The sequence below is a fragment of the Quercus lobata genome, chromosome 12, assembly GCF_001633185.2.
Source record: "Quercus lobata isolate SW786 chromosome 12, ValleyOak3.0 Primary Assembly, whole genome shotgun sequence".
In the NCBI taxonomy this organism is placed as follows: Eukaryota; Viridiplantae; Streptophyta; class Magnoliopsida; order Fagales; family Fagaceae; genus Quercus; species Quercus lobata.
The window spans coordinates 30423680-30445123 of record NC_044915.1 but is presented as its reverse complement, the minus strand read 5'-3'; the positions used below and the strand labels follow the sequence as shown (position 1 = coordinate 30445123).

The following is a 21444-nucleotide window of genomic DNA, read 5'->3' as shown; positions in this document are numbered from 1 at the left end:
TACTCCTACATCCTAACATTTTCTTTTATTATACAAACTAACCTCAATTCACAAGGAAATGCTTGAAATCATTATTTCCTTTTTTGTTTTCTAGATTGTTGGGTAACTCTTTGTTTGTTTTGTTTTTGTTTTTGTTTCTTTTTTTAAAAGTTGAAATGGATATCTATTGTGTTACCAATTTGTTAATGTAGCAGCTAAGAATTTGACTTAGTTTGCAATTCATCAAAGTTAATGTTGCAGCTCTAGAGCAATTTCCATTGTTATATTTCAAATAAATATATTATTGCTGATGGGAATGACGAGAGCACATTACCTTGAAGAGGTCAACACTAGTGACGAGGTCACCCTTGACGACAAACGAGCCATCACCGACGAGGAAAAGAAAGTCATTCAATGGCGCCAGCAAATAACTTGGGCGGTTACAAAGCCAGCAAAACAGTTCGTTGGAGCCTAGTAAAAGCCCCATAATTGGGCTGAAGGCGTTACAAAAGAGAGGTATTAACACCCCAACGGCTAGCAGTAAGCTCACATATATAAAGTCCTCACATTGGCAGCATAAGGTACATAGATACTGAGACTCTAAGAAAATACCGACTACTTTCTAGTTCTGTGAATTGCTTTATTATTCTAACTTTGGCATCGGAGGTGTTGTGGCAGGCACCACATCGGTGACCCTTTTTTTTTCTTGAAGATAACCATGTGCTGATGGGGAGTTCCATCTGCCTACTACAACTGACAAGTTTGCACCTCATCAGTTTGGCGTCGTCTGTGGGAAGCGACATTCTCAAATTCATATTTGAAAACGTAGTTTTCGTCAACCCTCTACATTCAGATGGAATCCAACCCAGATTCAGTAGCCTTGGCCCAGCAAGTCCAGGCCCTTGCAGCCACCATTGAAGAACTCACCAAACAGAACCAGGAAATGAAGCTATGGCTCCAGTAGGTTCAACAGGAAGAGAACCGGTCCAAGGGTAACCTAGAGGAAGAAGGGGATAGTCAACGGAGAGGAACCCCTCATAGAACAACTACTCCGGACGAGCAGAACTCGGACCTTATTCGAGAAATAAGGAAGGAAATGGACGAGCTGAGGAGCGCCATTAAGGAGAAGACGGACCGAAGCATAGACAAAATGGTAAGGGCTACGGATTCACCCTTCATCGCCGCGGTGCTCGAATGCCCTGTGCCGTCAAAGTTTCGCTTACCTCAGCTTGAACCATTTGACGGACTAAAAGACCCCCAGGATCTCCTTAATACCTTCAAGACGACTCTGGGACTTCATCAACCACTTGACGAGATACTATGCCATTCCTTCCCAACGACTCTCAAAGGAGCTGCAAGAGAATGGTTTACTAAGTTGCCAAACTCGTCCATAGACAACTTCGATCAGCTGAGTAGTGCCCTCTTGCGCCACTTAATAGGGGGGCAACGCCCAAGGAGGCCAGTAGACTACTTACTCACCATAAGACAGGGAGAGAAGGAAACTCTGAGATCATATGTCAAACGATTCACCCGGGAAACTCTGGAGGTAGACGAAGCTGATGACAAGGTGCAGCTGACGACCTTCAAAGCAGGGTTGAGGTCCAGAGGCCTTGTGGCCTCTCTCGCAAAGAACCCCCCAAAGACGATGGCGGAGATGCTCTTGAAGGCACAAAAGTACATGAATGCGGAAGATGCTCTAGTTGCTATAAAAGATACTGAGCAGCCAGAAGACAAGGCTAAGAGGGAAGACGACCGCAGGGGGCAAAATAGAGATTGACCAGACCGTCGGAACAATGACGGGAACAGGAGGAAGAATGATAAACATCCTCGGACGGTAAGATTTACTCCCCTGGTTATGCCTGTTGACAAAATTTTCACACAGATCAAGGACGAGCACTATCTCAAATGGCAGACCGTTACACTCATCCCCCAATGTTCGTGACAAGAACAAGTATTGCCGGTTCCACAGAGACCACGACCACCACACAGAGGATTGCAGAGATCTAAAGGAGCAAATAAAGGAGTTAATACGGAAAAGGAAATTACAGAAGTATGTAAAGAAAGGAGAATATAGCAAGTTCAGGGACGACAATAAAATCCAGCATGAAGCCTTCTCTCGGGATAACGACCGTCCGTCCCAGCCTCCACACAAGCTGATCGGGGAGATAAACATGATCACAGGAGGACCATTCTTAGGAGGATCGTTCAGATCACTCAAAAAGGCATACCAGAGATAGGTGAACAGCGTCCACGCCATACCTCCGTCCAAGCATCGACGAACATACCAGGACATGTCTTTCGGCGAAGGAGACGCCATGGGAGTGAAGCAGCCCTACAATGATCCCCTGGTCATAATGCTGAATATAGAAGGGTTTAATACCAAAAGAATCCTCGTTGATAACGGAAGCTCTGCGAACATCATTTACTTCCTAGCCTTCCAGCAGCTGAGATTAGATCTAAAAATACTTCGCCCTTTTGACTCTCCACTCGTCAGTTTCAGTGGAGACAGGGTCTACCCCAGAGGCATAATGACGTTGACGATGACGGCAGGGACCTATCCAGTACAGTTGACCAAACAAGTAGACTTCCTGGTGGTAAATTGTCCCTCATCCTATAATGTCATCATTGGGAGGCCCACCCTTAACAAGTGGAAGGCGGTGACGTCAACCTATTGTTTGAAGGTGAAATTCCCAACAGATAATGGCATTGGTGAAGTGAAGGGTGATCAAGTCCTGGTAAGAGAATGCTATCAAGCTGTCCTAGCTGGAAAAGAGAACCACACATGGATGATTGAAGAAAAAGAGGAAGACGGGATAGAGGCCCTGGAAATAGTGGAATTGGTAGAAGGAAATACGAACAAGACGACCAAGATAGGGACGACGTTAAGCTCAGAAATGAGAACAAGACTCATAAGGTTCCTAAAAGAGAATCTAGATGTCTTTGCATGGAGTCACGAGGACATGCCGGGTATATCTCCAGAGATCATCCAGCACAGGCTGAATGTAGACCCAGAACGGAAGCCTATTCAGCAATGACGAAGAACCTTCGCTCCAGAATGAGATCAGGCAGTTGCAGAGGAAGTTACCAAACTCTTAACGGTTGGATTCATACGGGAAGTGTACTATCCTGAATGGCTCGCCAACGTTGTCCTGGTCAAGAAAGCAAATGGAAAATGGAGGATGTGCGTAGACTTCACCGACCTGAACAAGGCATACCCAAAGGACAGCTTCCCCCTACCAAGAATAGACCAGCTTGTGGACTCCACAGCCGAGCACAAGTTACTGACGTTCATGGACGCCTTCTCAGGGTACAACCAGATAAAAATGGCTGAAGAAGACTAGGAGAAGACCGCCTTCATCATAAGTCAAGGACTTTACTGTTACAAGGTAATGCCTTTTGGGTTGAAAAATGCTGGAGCTACGTATCAGAGGCTTGTGAACAAAATGTTCAGTCAACAAATTGGCAAGAACATGGAGGTGTACGTGGATGACATGCTCGTCAAGAGCAAGGAAGAGCTTGCACATCTGGACGACTTGAAGGAAACTTTTGCAACCCTCAAAAAACACCAGATGAGGTTGAATCCGAGTAAGTGTGTTTTTGGGGTAGCCTCGGGGAAGTTCCTGGGATTCATGGTGTCCCAGAGAGGAATAGAAGCAAACCCAGAAAAAGTACGAGCTATCATCGACATGGCCTCACCCAAAACCGTCAAGGATGTTCAAAAACTCACAGGAAGGATAGCTGCTTTAAACAGGTTCGTCTCTAGGGCTATAGACAAATGCCTGCCCTTTTTCAAAACCTTGAAGCAGGTTTTTGCCTGGACCGATGAGTGCGAAGTGGCGTTCCAAGAGCTAAAGCACTACCTGAGCAGTCCGCCTTTCCTAAGCCCGTCCAAAGAAAGAGAAAACCTATACTTATACCTGGCAGTGTCAGCCTCGGCAATAAGTGTAGCCTTGATTAGAGAAGAAGGCAAGAAGCAGCTCTCGGTTTACTACGTCAGCCAAGCTTTCCAAGGAGCTGAGTCCAGATACCCAAGGATAGAAAAGATTGCGTTTGCATTAATAGTAGCCTCGCGCAAGCTCAGGCAATATTTCCAGTCAAATCCCATTCTCGTAATGACGGACCAACCAATCAAGAAATCAATGAACAGGCCAGAAGCAGCAGGGAGAATGGTCCAGTGGGCAATTGAACTTAGTCAATTTGACATTGAGTACCATCCAAGAACAGCGATCAAGGCACAAGCTCTGGCGGACTTCATCGCAGAATTCACTCTCTCGGACGAAGATAGGATTACTGACGAAGTAGATAAATGGACAATACAGACCGATGGTTCGTCAGCCCAAAAGAAGGGAGGAGTAGGGGTTGTCATAACCACCCTTGACAGAGAAGTGCTGAAATATGGGGTCCAACTAAAATTCCCAGCCACCAACAACGAAGCTGAATACGAAGGAATACTAACGGGACTGAGGCTTGGGAAAGCTCTTGGTGCCAAAAATTTGTTGATCCAGAGTGACTCAAAGCTAGTGATCGGACAGATCAAGGGAGAGTATGAGGCAAAGGAAGAAAGGATGCAGAAATACCTCAAGCTGACGAGACAACTAACTCAGGAATTCGATACAGTGGAGTTCGTGCAAATCCCAAGAAGTCAGAATATGGGGGCTGACGAAGTATCAAAGCTAGCGTCATCAGAAGGGGGGATTAGCACGGACCTGGCGATGGAAGTCCAGAAACACCCTAGTATCGAAAAGGTTGCAACATTCACCATCCAGAATACAGATACCTGGATGACGCCCATAATATCCTTCCTCCAGGACGGGCGCCTCCCTCAAAACACAGAAGAAGCTAAAAAGATTAAGAAGAGAGCAGCCAGGTTCACGATCCTGAATGACACATTGTACAAGAGAGGCTTCTCTATGCCTTACTTGAAGTGCGTCGATGAGGAAGAGGTTAGGTACATCCTGGAGGAAGTACATAGAGGAATTTGTGGCAACCACGCCGGCTTCAGATCCCTGGTAAACAAGGTGGTAAGAGCAGGGTATTTCTGGCCAACCATGCAGGTGGATGCTGCTAAGATCGTCAAGAGGTGCGACAAATGCTAGCGATACGGGAATGTGCAACGGCTACCAGCAGAGAAAATGACGACTATAGCTTCCCTATGGCCATTCGCACAGTGGGGAATCGATATCGTCGGTCCTCTGCCCCAAGGTAAAGGTCAGGTAAAATTCCTACTTGTTGCTATTGATTATTTCACGAAATGGGTTGAAGCAGAAGCCCTAGCGACGATCACTGAGGCTCGGATCGGGAGTTTTGTGTGGAAGAATATAATCTGTAGGTTCGGGATTCCCTCGACGATCATATTAGATAATGAGAGGTAGTTCGATAGCCAAGGCTTCAGGGAATTCTGCTCAAACCTTGGGATCAAGAATCAGTTCTCATCCCCAGGGCATCCTCAGGCAAACGGGCAGACGGAAGTGACGAACCGGATGCTGCTCAAGATTATCAAGACCAGACTGGACGATGCGAAAGGTGCCTGGCTAAAAGAACTACCAAATGTCCTGTGGGCTTACAGAACCACCGCTAGAACCCCAACAGAAGAAACCCCCTTCAGGCTTACCTATGGCACAGAAGCAGTAATCCCAGTTGAAGTAGGGGTCACGAGTATCAGGCGAGGAACTTTCAACGAAGGGATCAACGACGACGAACTGCGACTCAACCTGGATTGTCTGGATGAAGTAAGAGACAACGCATCCAGCAAGATGACGAAATATCAGAAAAAGATGGCCGAATACTACGATAAGAGGGTCAAACTCAGACGATTGGACATAGGAGATCTCGTCCTACGCAGGACCACGACGACGACTAAAGACCCTACCCAGGGAAAGCTAGGTCCTACGTGGGAAGGTCCCTACCGAGTCATTCACTACTCAAGACAAGGAAGTTATCACCTGGAAACCATGGACGGATAGAAGCTCCCTCGACCATGGAACATTGAGCATTTAAAAAATACCACCAGTAGATGTAATAGACAAATGCAGTTACTCTTGAATTTACTAAAAATTTTATCCTTTGATGCCTTTATGCAGACAGGTCCAGTCAATTGTAAATCAGACTAACGTAACAAGAGTCCGCCTTGACGGATGTAAGTTACCGACGAAAACGCCAACGAGTATGAGATAAACTAAAGTAACAAGATTCCGCCTTGATGGATGTAAGTTACTAACGACCTCATAACGGGTGCAAAACAAAAATAGCTAAGTGATAAGATTCCGCCAAGACGGATGTAAATCACTGACGAAGCCCGAAGTGACAATATTCCTTAATCGAATGTAAGTCACCAAAATAAAAATGGCTAAGTGATAAGATTCCGCCGAGACGGATGTAAATCACTGACGAATCCTGAAGTGACGAGATTCCTTAATCGAATGTAAGTCACCAAAATAAAAATGGCTAAGTCATAAGATTCTGCCGAGACGGATGTAAATCACTGACGAAGCCCCAATTTACGAGATTCCTTAATCGGATGTAAGTAACCAAAAAAAAAAAAAAGGGCCAAGTGATAAGATTCCGCCAAGACGGATGTAAATCACTGACGAAGGCACACAAAACGTGTCGGAGATATAGACGTAGCCCTAAAGTTTGCGCGAATGGCAAAGTCCAACTCAACGAACTAAGGATACTGACGAACCTGCAAGGAAAAGAACAAGGAGAAAAAGAAGAAGGACAGAAACCCACATCAAGGATAAAGAATGACGAGCAAATCACAGGTAAAGAAATTTGCACTAAGTACCAGCTAAGTACAAGATACGATAAGAAGTTTATGCTAAATCACAGACATGTGCATAGTCATAGCCACAAAAGCAGGTAAGCATTAAATCATAGAAAAGCCCAAAAACATAGGGCAATTATCCTTGTTGTTCCTACAGACCCATAAAATGGAGGGCCAAGAGATATTGTTCTGAAAATAGAAATAAAAACAAAAAATATATGTACATCTCCAAAAAGGGCCCAAAACACAACGGGCAAATGTAAATGATAAAATTTCCTAAGTATTAGGTTCGGGAGTCTGGAGCGTTAGTAACGGGATCGTCAGCAGAAGGGACATTCTCAGCAATAGGGGCATCATCAGAAGCAGGGGCGCCACCTTCAGGAATAGAAGACTGGGCAGCCTCGTCAGCAGCCATCTCTTGATCTACCACTTCTAAATCTAAATTTGGCAGATCAACCCCTGTAGGGTGCTTGACGAGGTACTTGCGAAGGAGTTCGAAGCCTTTGAAGTACCAACTGAAGAGTACTGTGGAATATTCCTCAGTTTGCTGAAAGGCCTCGACGGACCTAGTAGCGATCGTCTTCAACTTTTCCCTTGCCACCTGAAGGTGGTTGTCCTTCTCCAGATTCAGCTGACGCTCGACCCTTAGGTCAGAATTCAGAGCCTTGACTTTCTCCTTCAAGGTAGCAGCCTCGTCCATCAACTCTATGAGGTCTTTTTTCAGAGTCAAGTTCTCCTTTTCTAGAGCCTCCATCTTAGACGTCAAAGAAGCCACCTTAGCCTCTTGAGTGAGACACTCAGAAGCAAGGTGAAGGCTTTCCCCCAACACCTGACGAATCAAGATAAGTGCATCAGTAAAAAAAAAAAAAAAAATTTTTTTTTTTTTTTTGATGAAAGAAGATACCAAGGAAAAATGCACGAACAGCCTTACCTGCACAATCTTATGGACGTGCTGACTCGCAACTACATTGATAGGCACTCCAGAAAAGACCTTAAGGTCCTTAGCCCTCATCACATTATGTGCCCGCTCCACTGCCACACCTTCGTCATCAAAGACGGAAAAGCCAGTTTTCTCCTTCTCTTTGTCTTTGGCTGACAACCTCGGCCTCTTTGATGACGGGGTAGGAATCTCCTCAATGGAAGTAGCCGGCGAAGCCACCCAGGTACCCTCTACTCCCGAGACAATGGGAGTAGCATCCACGGAGGGGACGACGGAAGGACCCTTCCCCGTCACACGAACCACTTTCTTGCCAATACTAGCCAAGGGTTCGTCTTTCTTAGCCCTCATCTTGGCATACATATCCTTATTGAACTTGGTCGTCATCTCTACAAAAAAAAAAAAAAAAAAAAAAAAAGACTAAGAAATCCAAAATACGCAAGTGAAGGTCAATACTGACGAGGTAGACACTTACTCTTCTTCTCTTCGATGCTAATGCTGCGCAAAACGTAGGGAGATGGATCCGGGCCTAAGTAGTAGAAAGCAAGTGTCCGTGGGTCAAGGAGATCGTCCCAACTCTCAATCGACTTAGCGTATTCGATTGCCTTCTGGACACGACCCTGGTATTTGCTCTTCAACTTGGGGCGTCTTTTAACTGCAAAAGAAGGTGAACAAGTGGTTAGTGACGACTGCAAGACAAAAAGAAAATAGACGAGAAGAAACATAGACGCACCTAAATTTGGGGTTCCCCACCAACGAAGTAACCTTGGGATATCACCCCAAGCCTCGCTAGAAAGGGTCTTAAAGTCATCCCCGGACACGAAAAACAAACGTGACTTCCAGTACCTGAATGACGAGGCTAGACCCTTAATGATCCTAGTCCTCCTTGTCCAAGGGACTAGTTCATAGTACCCATACTCTTTTGATTCCTTTAAACGGTAGATATGGACGAGCTCACTCACTTTGATCATATCCTCGTTGGCAGCCAGCCAAATCTCCATACAATTAATGACTATTCTCCAGGAGTTAGGCATGAGTTGCCTGGGGGCAATGCCAAAATGATCTAAGAGCTCCATCACCAAAGGATGGACAGGTAGCCTAAGTCCAGAAGTGAAGGCAGCCTCGTAGAAGCACACTTCACCTGGAAAGAAGTGGCAGGCCCGATCCTCAGGACCAGGCTGACGAACATGGACCCGCGTTGGGAACTGGAACCTGTCCTTAAACCTAGCCACTGTGTCAGTGTCCAGCCCACACTCCTCGTTGAGAGCGTAAAAAGCCCTAACCTGATGAGGGGTGGAAACGGCTGTATCACCCTCGACCGGGCTGCCACTAGACGACAACCCAATGTCTAATTCAGTAGATCTCACTTCAGACATCCCCTTCGTCTCTCTCTCAAACCAAGCCAATGACTGACCTAAAATCGGAGATAGTTCCCCTAAAACCACACTCAACCCATTACCTTCAAAAAGATAGTCCCCAATCAAAGGAAAAAAGTCCCCGGAAACACCCAAAGCCGCCCCTAAGCGAGCGAAAAAGAAAGAAACAGAGGGACAAGCTACCCAAACCTCGGAAGAACCAACCATGAAAGGGGATATCCAATCCTAAATGCCCAATATATCAAACACAAAAACAACAAAAGTAAAAGACAAAAGGAGAAAAAAATCAGGGATTTATAAAGGGACCTTGAAAAAAAAAATCTCTGAGAAATCAAAGAAGTAGCGTACCTTGGAAAACAGAACAGTCGAGGTCGGAGAAATTCGTCGCCGGAGTAAGGTCAGAGTCGCCGGAGCAGAATCGGAATGATGGCAGAAATAAGCAAAAAAGACAAACACTCGGTGCAGGAAAAGAAAGAAAAACCAGAGTGAAGGAAAAAGAAAAGTCTTTAAAATAAAAAAACCCAAGGAAACTGAAAAGTAGCGGGAAACCCAAGGGTCATGCCATCAATACTCTCAATCAGCATATGCCACTTGGCCACGTTCCATACTGCACCGCCATCACGCATTAAATTCGAAACGAAACCCTAAGCGTCACAAACAACTCAGGAAAAGAAGCTTTTCACCTTCTGTGGCCCTCATGACACGTCACTGACGACCACAGAACCTGGGGGGCAACTGATGGGGATGACGAGAGCACATTACCTTGATGAGGTCAACACTAGTGATGAGGTCACCCTTGACGACAAACGAGCCATCACCGACGAGGAAAAGAAAGTCATTCAATGGCGCTAGCAAATAACCTGGGCGGTTACAAAGCCAGCAAAACAGTCCGTTGGAGCCTAGTAAAAGCCCCATAATTGGGCTGAAGGCGTTACAAAAGAGAGGCATTAACACCCCAACGGCTAGCAGTCAAGCTCACATATATAAAGTCCTTACATTGGCAGCATAAGGTACATAGATACTGAGACTCTAAGAAAATAACGACTACTTTTTAGTTCTGTGAATTGCTTTATTGTTCTAACTTTGACATCAGAGGTGTTGTGGCAGGCACCACACCGGTGACCCTTTTTTTTTCTTGAAGATAACCAGGTGCTGACGGGGAATTCCATCTGCCTACTACAACTGACGAGTTTGCACCTCATCAATTGCAATGGGTTGACAATTTTTTTTCAGTATATTGCTGAAAAAGTGGTAGAACTCTTTGTATATTTAAAGGATGTGTTTATTCACACTCTTTGATGCATTAACATTTTTATTTGAGACTCCAAAGACAAACTCGAAAGGAGGAGTAAAAGAAGTAGTCGTTACTAATCTTTTTGGAGTGAAGACTAAAGAATCTAATCTTCTTGGAGTGAAGACGTCTATGGAGTAAGATACATCGGCTTAGAATTTTTTTTTTCTTTTATTTTGGAATAAATAGATTTGTATAGTAGCAAATTTATGTTTATCTTATTTTTGTATACATAGATCTGTATGGTAGTGAAAGATTGATGGAATATAAGTTAGGTCTCACATTTGTTATTCAAATATTAACAACAGCAACAATATTATTGTTAATCAATATTTTTCAAGAATAATAATAATAATAATAATAATTTAGTAATCCTACAAAAATATTGACACAATTATTCAATTTTTCCTTTTCTATTATAGTTCAATGTTTCTGCACATAAGCACAAGTTTCAAGTTAGTTGAATTAATTGTATATTTTTTATGTTCTTAACATGCATTTCAAATTTTGTTCGAAATTGGATGTTATTTACCATTCATCCATAACTTATCTTTTATGCATTATTTAAAACTACAAAAACTTGAAATTTAAATATTTGATTGATGAAATAGTTATTTATATATCTTTGATCTTTTTTAAATTTTGCAAGTAGAGATGATATAATTAATAAGAAAATGCAATTTAATAGTGGATTTTTTCAAAATTTATATCCAATAAAAATATATAAGAAGAGTTTGAAGAGTTTTATCTCTCCAAACTAGTTTGGAGAAAATTTTTTGTCCTTATGATAGTGAATATCAAGAATATGTTATCTTATCATATAATTACACATATAAATACAATTCCTCTCTCAATTTTTGAATCGTAGTGATATTAAATTTATGTTGTTCTAACTTGTAAGAACAGGCTTGAGCTTTCAACAAGAAACTTTTACCTCCTCTTTTTTTTTTTTTTTTTTTTTTTTTTTTTGAAGACAAAACTTTTACATATAAGCACAAAATGTACCACGAGTATTTAGTTTGTAGGTTATTACGAGCAAAAGGTTTTATCCTAAAAGAAGATTAATGAGGTTCAAGTTGAAAACAATTTTTACTATATAAATATAGCGATATTTATGCATGTGACATGCACACTCGCTTTTACATTGTTCTATAAATCCAGAAAGTTATGCCCACAATGTTGACACCTTAATTTTACCTTCAAATTATGCTTCAAAGCTCGTAAGTCATGCCTACTTTCATCATACGCTTGTGAGGAACATCAAACACTTTGTCACTCTCTCCCAAATTTTTCTTCAAGAAATTGTAAGCATAACCTATCATAATTCTCTTGCCTATATTGGCGTGTTTATTAGCAATAACTTCAGTCTCACCAATTAAGTGAACTATACCTGCATGACATGCTTTGTCCACTACCTCCATCTCTCTCTCCACTGCCTCTTTTTGCTTATCTTCTTCAACCTCCTTCACATCCTCCTTTTCATTCTTTTTGTTTACCAACCCATCATCAAGTATTTCACCATCATTCTCACCAATATTCTGAAACAACCAAAAATCATCTCTAACGAACATCTTCAATCTTTCTATCAAAATCTTCTCAAATGGCTCTTTCTCATTATGCACATCTGTGTATCCATATCTCACAACACAACGAAAGATATTATGTTCCTTAGGCTCTACTCGATGAAATTGGAAACGCTCTTCCAGCTGAACCTTGCTTATGGGCAATGATTTGATGGTGATGAAAACAAGTACTGAATGCAATGCTGGTACATTTTCCACATAGTGTTTGAAGATTGGAGGAATGCCTTGAACAAATTCTGAGTAGAACATGGCTAGCCCAGGAATTCGACAAAAGCTGTTATCAGCAACTATTTCCTTCAACTTCTCCATAGAAATTTTATGCTCAAGCTCATAATAGTATTTTTTTTGGAACACGTTGTTCCAAACATACATTACAGTCATTAGGATTGCAGCAAAGGCCAGGGGAAGATATCCTCCTTGGTCAAATTTGTAGAAGACTGAACTTAAAAAGATAAGCTCCACGCTGCCAATGGTAAGAACGTAGGAAATAACAAGAATTATGTGGGATTTCCATATCAAGATCATTACTAGAACTAGAAAAAATGATGTGAGGACCATTACAATAACCACTGCTAACCCTGTAGGCAATAACAACTCATTATTAGTTGCAATATATATCTTTTATTTTTAAAAAAATGCTAAAATTACTATCAATATTACTACAAAAATTTGCAAAGTAACGTCACAATGAACATAATTGGTGTCAGTTTAACATCTTTTATATATACTCTATTTGAATCTTAGAAAATGTCAAAGGGTAAGTAATGAGATGAAAAAACTCAATAACGCTTTATGGTAGTTATTATTATTATTATTTTGAATAGGGAATTTAACAATTATTTTTTAAATGGTTGACATGAATTGTTGTAATTAGAGTAACAAAACTTTTAGTCCACCATTGACATCATTTTATTATGTACCAATCACAATGGGTAATTTTAATAATTTAAAAAAAAAAATTTGTGAAGAATATTATGTTCCTAGCTAGATTTAAAATTTCCCCATTTTTGACCATTTTGACATTCAATGCCATTGTTCTGTGGATGCATAGCTTAGATTAAAGAAAGGCTAAAAGAATATGTAGATATGGGGATTACCAAAGGCGTTGCCAATGTTAGTTGTGGTCCTAAAACCCAAAGTGGTAGCTACACAAGCCAGCATAAGAAGGTAATTGGCTTCAGGCACATAAACTTGTCCTTCATACTCAGCTGATGTATGAACTACTTTCACCCGAGGGAAACACCCTAATGAGAGAGATTGTTGGAGTATAGAGAAAGTCCCAGTAATTATGGCTTGGCTTGCTATGATTGATGCTAATACGGCCACCACAAACATAGGCCAAAATAGAGTTTCTGCATCATATTTTAAGCACCGCGTGAACAAGTATTGAAGGCCAAAAGTGAAAGGGAGAGAATGTGTATGGACATGTATGGTTTACCTGGTATAGACTTGTGAAAGGTATTAGCAACAAGATCACTGTGCTTTCGGAGGAAGGAGGCTTGTCCTATGTATGCCAAAAGGAGAGCCGGATAGGTCACAAAGCCCATGCTAATTTGAATGGATAGAGCTGTGAAGTGACCCAAATCAGCAAATAAAGCCTCAGTTCCTGCATATTTTGACAAGTAACATTACACACTAACAAACTTTTTATAAGGTGTGTATATATATCACAATGGAAAGAAACTACAACCTGTTATGGTGAGGATAACACCACCAAGGGAAATCCAAGCATCTTTTTTGTTCCTTTGAAAATAATCTATGATGTACTTTGGATATAAGGCTTTAATAACAGTTGGATCAAATTTGATGAAATTGTAGAGGCCAATGCCAGCAATAAAGGCAAACCATATGCAAAGTATTGGAGCAAAACTATACCCCACTTTATCAGTTCCAAATCTCTGAACCATGAATAGGATGATCAAGATAACTACTGATATCCAAATAATCATCTCTGTATACAACAAAAATGACTAGTTATTAACAAACTATTGCTCATGAAAAAGTAATCAAATGGGCAGTTTATATTAATGTGCAGCGGCTCGTTATTTGCCAAAATTACTGCCTGCCTAAGTGGAATCTAAAATCATCTTTATTTTTGGCTTCTATATTGCTCTCTCTCTCTCTCTCTCTCTCTCTCTCTTCCAACTGATTTAAAACATTTTCAATATGGAATCGTAATTATAAGTTGTTTCATTGACTTTTTTTTTTTTTGCTAATATAAAAGAATTATGATGTGCCGCATGGTCTCAAGAGTACCTTCTGTTATTGCTGGTATGGCTACCTGGATTCCACCAACAGCCGATAAAACTGCCATCACAAACAATAGAAAAGAGAACTAAGAGAGGATTAATTTGTAATTTGAAAAAGAAAAGTTAGAAAGGCAAAAATCCATTGCAAGTTGCAACAAACTCTATGGAATCGATTTCTCAAAAAAAAAAAAAAAAAAAAAACTCTATGGAATCGAGAATGGCAGTAATAATAGACACAGAGTCACAGATTGTTAATAGATACATGTTATCTGGGCAACGAAAAAAAAAAAAAAAACTGAATGGATGAAAGAGAAATTGTTATTGTGTTAACTATTTGATCAAAACCTGCCAAACTTACAAGAACGTAAGAATCAAGGAGGCCTTTTTTTTATTATTTATTTTTATTTTTTATGCATGAAAAGGGGAGGTATGAATCACGTTATAAAATGACTTGATTTGTTTCTTTTACACATTACAAAACTTGGATAGAAACTTTGTATAGTTTTATGGTAAAAGATGAAGTCTTTTTTTATTCCCTTTGTAAAAGGAAGAAAGATGAAGATGAAGTTACTTATTGATTGAAAAAAAATAGTCATATGATGTGACAATTTTGCGCAAGCAAGATTTTTTATTTTATTTTTGTTAATAATTTGATAATTAAGAAAAGATGATTTAAATCTTGGATATTTCTGTTAAGAATATAAAGATATCAGTTGAGATATAAGACTTTTAGTGCATAAAAGACTTCCTTTATGACATTATCGCATGAAAAAAATATATAGAGTTCTTAGCTTCCTAAACAAATAAGGAAAAAAAAAAAAAAAAAAAAAAAAGAAGGAAAAGCAATAAAATTTTTATGCAAGCGTTTAAAAGAGAAAACAAAGAAGTGGGTGGGGGGATTGTCAGATACCTTTTGTCATGTAACCCTAATCGATTGTTACAGTTTTAGCTGGCGATCTCTTGTCATTTGTTTTGTATAATTAAAGTCTTTTTTTTGTATCAAATTTTTTTTTTTACTTTTATATTTTAAAAAAGAAGCAATATGTCTAAGCCGTTTTCGGCTCAAAAGTGGTGGTAAACTTCAATGTAAAGTAGCTAAACAATCAGAAATAGAAAAACAAATTATATCTAAGTAAAGTACTTGCATTTTTATAATCAACAAAAATGATATGGAAAACTATTTTCACATGTAAGTAGAATCCACAAAAATAGATTATACATATATATCTAAGAGATATATTATACACATGTTCTATAAGATAATTTTAGACATACCACATGCATCACTTAATCACAAGCACTAATGTAGATTGTATAAATGATTAATGGAAAGTGAATGTGCATACCTGAGATTGAAGGAGTGAGGACACCATCCCCTATAAGCATGGAAGTCCCAAGCATTGTGGCGATCAATAAGCAATGCTTGGCAAACTTGCTCTTCTCTAGCTTAGACTTGAGCCACGATGCCCTCTGTGCACGACGGTTTGGCGACTTGATCTGGTAATTTGACACCTCATAATCCTCAGCCTGTTGGTTTGGGATGAAACTCAACTTGGCATACCGGCATAAGAGAGAGTACAAGGCAAATGTCCCTCCTGTAATTGAAATGTTTAACACAAACTTAAGAATGTGTTTGAAAGTTTGGAAGGAGAGGAGAGTAGAGGATATCTGGGGGAAGGAGAGGGGAGGGAAGTAGTTACCCTTTCCCCTTAATTATTTAGATGTTTAAGTAAGAGGAAGGAGAATGTATATATATATCTCATTTATTTGGATGATGTAAACATTTATAGGAGGAGAAGGGGGGTGAGGAGAATGGTCTTATAAAGTGACAATTAGGACCATGTTTTGCAAATTTTTAATAAATAGATATAGATTAAGGTAAAGTACAGTTAACACCTATGAGGTTAATATCAGTCTGATCCAAGACTTTTTAATACTGACCAATTTGGTCCCTAAACCCAACTTGGATCCTAAACTGTTACTCATTTTTCTCTTCTATCTCTTGGTGATTAAGAATGAATTACGTCAGTTTTGAGAAGTTTTAAACTTAATTGACATTAGTTCAAATCTCAGAGTTGATTATGGATTAAATTGGTCAATTTTGAAAAGTTTTGAACTTAATTGATTTTGATATTAACTCAAATCTCAGGGATGTTAATTGTATTTTACTCATTTATCTTTATAGTTTTGACCTTGATACGAAAAAGAACCATTTTTAGAGTAGGATCATACCTTCGCCCTTATCATTGGCCTTCAAGACAATCAACACGTACTTGATGAGAGAAAGTAAGGTGAGGGTATATAGGATCAAAGAAAGCACTCCCAGGATGTCGTCTTTGTGCTTTATACCATTGGGGAAGGTGCTCGAAAAGACATATAGAGGTGATGTACCAATGTCCCCATACACTACTCCAATACTTTGGAATGCTAGGTGGAAGATCACTGACCACTCTACTGCCTAAACAAATGGGAGTAAATGTAAAATGTCAAATACTCCTCCTTACCAGTTACCGTGCATGCAAGAAGAAAGTTTCCAATTATGCAAAAACCGTTGAAACATATTTAGCAATGACTAATGTACTATTACTAGCTACTATACACTGCTACTTTTAATCATTACGATCTTGAAAACTTAATTGAGAGCCAATAGTTTTATAGTTCAATTGATATTTTTTGGTATCTTTAATTGAGACATGCATCTCCAGGCAGGGTTCAAATCTTTTATTCTTTTTTTTTTTATTTTTTTATTATCGTATCTATCAAATTAGCAAAACAAATAATTAGAAGAACATAGGGGGAAGAGTTGCTGGCTGCAAACCTTGGAGTCATGGCCATGATGAGGTCTAGGAAAGTTGTGGGACTCGATGTTCAAATCCTTTTGCCATGAAACTTTGCTCTGTTTAACCTCTTGAGAAACTTCCTCATTTCCTACTTCAGTAATGGCTTCTACTAAATTTTCAGGCATGTCTATGACAATCTTATAAATATTACCGAGTGAGAGAGAGTGAGAGAGAGAGAGAGTTAAGAGAGGTATGTTTGGTTAAGAGAGTTGGTATACTTAAAAACTTAAAAGTGAGGATATTTATATGCAAATGAACATGGCAGAGTCAAGAATGATAGCTTGTAATTGTAACATTGATATACACTTCAAGACAAACTCAAATTATGTTATAGAGAGATTACCATACACACACTTACGTATAAACAAAATCACAGGCAAGCAACTAGGACAGGCCCCATTTGCAATACAATTAAAAAACGTAGTTTTTTTTTCTTCAATAGATTATAACAAAACCAGTCTACTACTCCATCCTTTAATGTACCTCAATTATTGAGATTTTTTTTCTTCGAATCTAATTATTGAGAGTTAATATTTAAAAAAAAAAAAAAAAACCTCATTAAAAAAAGAAATGATAAAATTATTAATTCTGAGATGACAGAAGTGAGAAAGCTACTACATCCTTTAATGTACCTCAATTATTGAGATTTTTTTTTTCTTCGAAACTAATTATTGAGAGTTAATATAAAAAAAAAAAAAACTCATTAAAAAAAGAAATGATAAAATTATTAATTCTGAGATGACAGAAGTGAGAAAGCTACTACTCCATCCTTTAATGTACCTCAATTATTGAGATTTTTTTTCTTCGAAACTAATTATTGAGAGTTAATATTAAAAAAAAAAAACTCATTAAAAAAAGAAATGATAAAATTATTAATTCTGAGATGACAGAAGTGAGAAAGCTTACACCTGGAGTAGCAAGCTGAATGTGGAGGAAGGCCATAACTTTGAACTTTAAAATACCTTGGAACCGTCCTTAATAATCAATTAGTAAGTTTAAATAAGAGGGATGAAGTGGGAGGCCATAACCATCCGTATGTCGTACATATTATTATAAACTTCAGACTTGCTTAATTCCCTTCCTATTCTATTCTTTTTTTTCCCTTCGTTTCTCCCTCATATGAATCTCTCTGATATGTATCATTATAAAAAAGTGTAAGTATTATAAAATTTTTCAGAAGATTAATAATTATGGGTATAATTAAAGTATACTATCTTAGATGCAGTACGTTAAATTCTTAATTATATTCACATACACAATTGAATAAAATTTAATTGTTATTGGAAATGATACTAATGTTTATATTTTATTGTTCAACACAATTAGGTGTTCGAATTCAATTGAAGAACACAATATATTACATCTAAGTTATTGTATCTAAATTCTGCCCAATAATAATATTCAAAGCATACCCAAATACACAAAATGGAATAGAATATATCTCAATTTTAAGTATTTTTCATTTAATTCATTTTAGAGTTAAGATTTTGATTTTTACGATCTAATAATATACATGGCTTTTAAAATTTTAAATGGATAAAAATATTATTTTAACTTATAAATATCCTAAGAATAAAATAATATTACGAGAGAACATTATATATATATATATATATATATATAAAATCGAAACATCTGAAACTCTCACAATTTTCCATGTCAGCACAATATTTAAATAAAATTATCATTTTATTTAAATAAAATTATTTTTATTTAATCCAAACTTAACAAGGAGTGAAACTCTATCTCTCTAACAAGTCTAACTTAAACTCAGATTCAAACATTGATAAATTATCTCCAAATTTGTGAGGTTAATCAAGAACACTATAAAGGCAAAGCAAACCCAAATATATATATTTTTTAAAACCGAGTTGAGGTATGAGCTCTTCCTATGTTATTTTCTTCTCCTCTACTTTGTTAATATATAAATATATATATATATATATATATTATGGTTTTTCATGTATTTTTTAAATTGTAATTTTCGTACATGAACCACCAAACTCTCTTTAACCGTTTTTTACAAGATAAAAAAGCTTGCAATAATTGAAATTATTCTTTTGAATGTAACCCATCTTTTTCTTATATTTCTCTATTGTTTAGTCATTTTTATATATATATATATATATATATTTGTTTCAATAATTTCTAAGCAAAGAATCATCTAATTCTTTAATATTTTTTAGTCATTCAGAAGTTTTAATATCTGAATTTTTGAGTTATTTTTTTGTAATATCTGAAATTGTTCAACAAATATTTTGTAAGTCATTGCACGTTCAAATAATGACTTTTTCATCAAATTGTAACACAAATTGAAGTTATACAAGAGCAAATCATGCAATGATGCAGCTTCTTAAATTTTTCATAAAATTATTTTATTCTACCTCACAAATAGGTAAGTTCTCGTGCATAATATGGGTTAACGATTATAAAGTAGTATTTCTTGGGAGTAGTATATTCCCCATTCACATATACGGATATTCTTAAGCAAATATATAAGAGTAGATCTCAAGGTCCTATCAATGGCGTGAACGCATTACCTAACGGATAACAAGTAGGTGTTCTTTTTTGTTTTTTTCGGCTAGAGAAAACCAAGTAGGTGTTCTCTAGCCCAAAAAAGAAAACCAGGGGTAAAAAAATAATAAAGATGTGTAAGCACACAAGTAATTACCTTGAGTTTATAGATATCACGTTTAGGCTTTTGACTTGTATATAGTAACTTTGACTTGAAATTCAATTTAGTTATTAGACAATCAATTTAAAGAATTAACCTCCAGGGCATGCATCAAGATTGTAAAAAAATCAAAGCTTTTGTTACTTGTTAGTATTCTCGGTTAAAGTCTAATAATTTTAACCACGTGGTGTATACTGTTAGGTTATTCCCATTTAGACCCTGGTTGAATATTATGCCTCGAATTAATTGAGATTAATTTCTGATGGTTTTTAGACCCCTTAAAAATAATTGATTTAACCTAGGTAATTAGCCAAGTTGTTACTTAGTTCAATTTAACAAGTTTAGGTTATCACAATAACAAAGATCAAATCATGCAAAGCAGCAAAAAATAAATAACACAAGATATGATCACTCAGGAAACCAAATCGGTAAAAACTTGGGGAGAATTTGACCTAACTGTCCTCAAGGTAAACTTGAATCCACTATCTTGAAAGAATCGAAGTTCATATAATAAGACTTAAAAGCCCCCACGCTCGACTTCTTATTGCTATCAACCAGTAGAACTTATTGACATGACCACGTGCAAGCTCCGAATCCACGGGTTTCTTCTTTCTTGGATTCACCACCAGATACAAGCACACCCGTTTGTGTTTTCTTTAAATTTCAATGGCAGCAACTGAGTTGATCATCAAGGTGTAGATAAATCTTTTTCTTGAAAACCCTAAATTTGTGTAAAGAAAAGCTCCTCTAAATCTCACAAGAGATTTACACAAACCGTAATATGAGCAACACTAAAACGTGGCAAGGGTTTGCCTTTTATACTTAGAACAAATTAGAAACCCTAAAAACGTTTTAAAACAACTAGGGCTGAGTTGGAAATTCTGCAGAAAAAAAAACATTCTGCCCGAGCTTCGATCGATTGAGTCAGGTCGAAATGCATTAATCTTTTCTGCATTAAGCTCGATTCCAACTTTACATAAATGCACAACTTTGAGCAAGACTAAAACACTTCTAAACACATTATTTTGATCATGATTTGCCAACAATACAAATTAGAGTTCTAAATACATAAAATCCTAAGTCTTTAGAACCTAACAAACTCCCCTTTTGGCAATCCGTGACAAAACACAACTAGAAACTCAAAGTTTACAAAATAAAAAACCCTTTACAAAAATAATGCTCATAAAACAAATTCAATCCTAACTACTATCCATCAGTTGCAAGTGTAGACAGCAGCTCAATTGAATTAACCTGTATATTTCCTGAAACACTAAACAAAATGCATAACCGCATGTGTGGAAACAATACAAGGGTTTGCCTTTTATACTTAGAACAAATTAGAAACCCTAAAAACGTTTTAAAACAACTAGGGCTGAGTTGGAAATTCTGCAGAAAAAAAAACATTCTGCCCGAGCTTCGATCGATCGAGTCAGGTCGAAATGCATTAATCTTTTCTGCATTAAGCTCGATTCCAACTTTACATAAATGCACAACTTTGAGCAAGACTAAAACACTTCTAAACACATTATTTTGATCATGGTTTGCCAACAATACAAATTAGAGTTCTAAATACATAAAATCCTAAGTCTTTAGAACCTAACAAACTCCCCTTTTGGCAATCCGTGACAAAACACAACTAGAAACTCAAAGTTTACAAAATAAAAAACTCTTTACAAAAATAATGCTCATAAAACAAATTCAATCCTAACTACTATCCATCAGTTGCAAGTGTAGACAGCAACTCAATTGAAT

General features: G+C 38.0%; 2 protein-coding genes across 2 annotated transcripts; one reads left to right on the top strand and one right to left on the bottom strand.

The window, feature by feature from the left end:
• Nucleotides 1-1129: 1129 nt before the first annotated feature.
• Nucleotides 1130-1756, top strand: LOC115970532. Its single transcript, XM_031090153.1, has one exon. It carries the CDS (start codon nt 1130-1132, stop codon nt 1754-1756), a length of 627 nt encoding a protein of 208 aa, XP_030946013.1.
• A 9801-nt stretch (nt 1757-11557) lies between these two features.
• LOC115970530 (potassium transporter 5-like) lies at nt 11558-17143 on the bottom strand. Its single transcript, XM_031090152.1, has 8 exons — nt 16997-17143; nt 16411-16636; nt 15525-15773; nt 14186-14236; nt 13620-13880; nt 13368-13535; nt 13027-13281; nt 11558-12507 (listed from the first exon to the last, which is right to left on the bottom strand). The coding sequence occupies exons 1-8, from the start codon at nt 17141-17143 to the stop codon at nt 11558-11560; spliced, it is 2307 nt and encodes a 768-aa protein (XP_030946012.1).
• Between the last annotated feature and the right edge of the window lie 4301 nt (nt 17144-21444).

Excerpts from the sequence above, each read along its gene's own strand:
- LOC115970532 (XM_031090153.1), top strand. The coding sequence starts at position 1,130 with ATGGTAAGGGCTACGGATTCACCCTTCATCGCCGCGGTGCTCGAATGC.
- LOC115970530 (XM_031090152.1), bottom strand. The coding sequence starts at position 17,143 with ATGCCTGAAAATTTAGTAGAAGCCATTACTGAAGTAGGAAATGAGGAA. Across the intron at positions 15,774-16,410 it reads GGCCAATGATAAGGGCGAAG|GAGGGACATTTGCCTTGTAC; the intron begins GTATGATCCTAC and ends TTTCAATTACAG. Across the intron at positions 14,237-15,524 it reads CCTCACTCCTTCAATCTCAG|TTTTATCGGCTGTTGGTGGA; the intron begins GTATGCACATTC and ends TTGTGATGGCAG.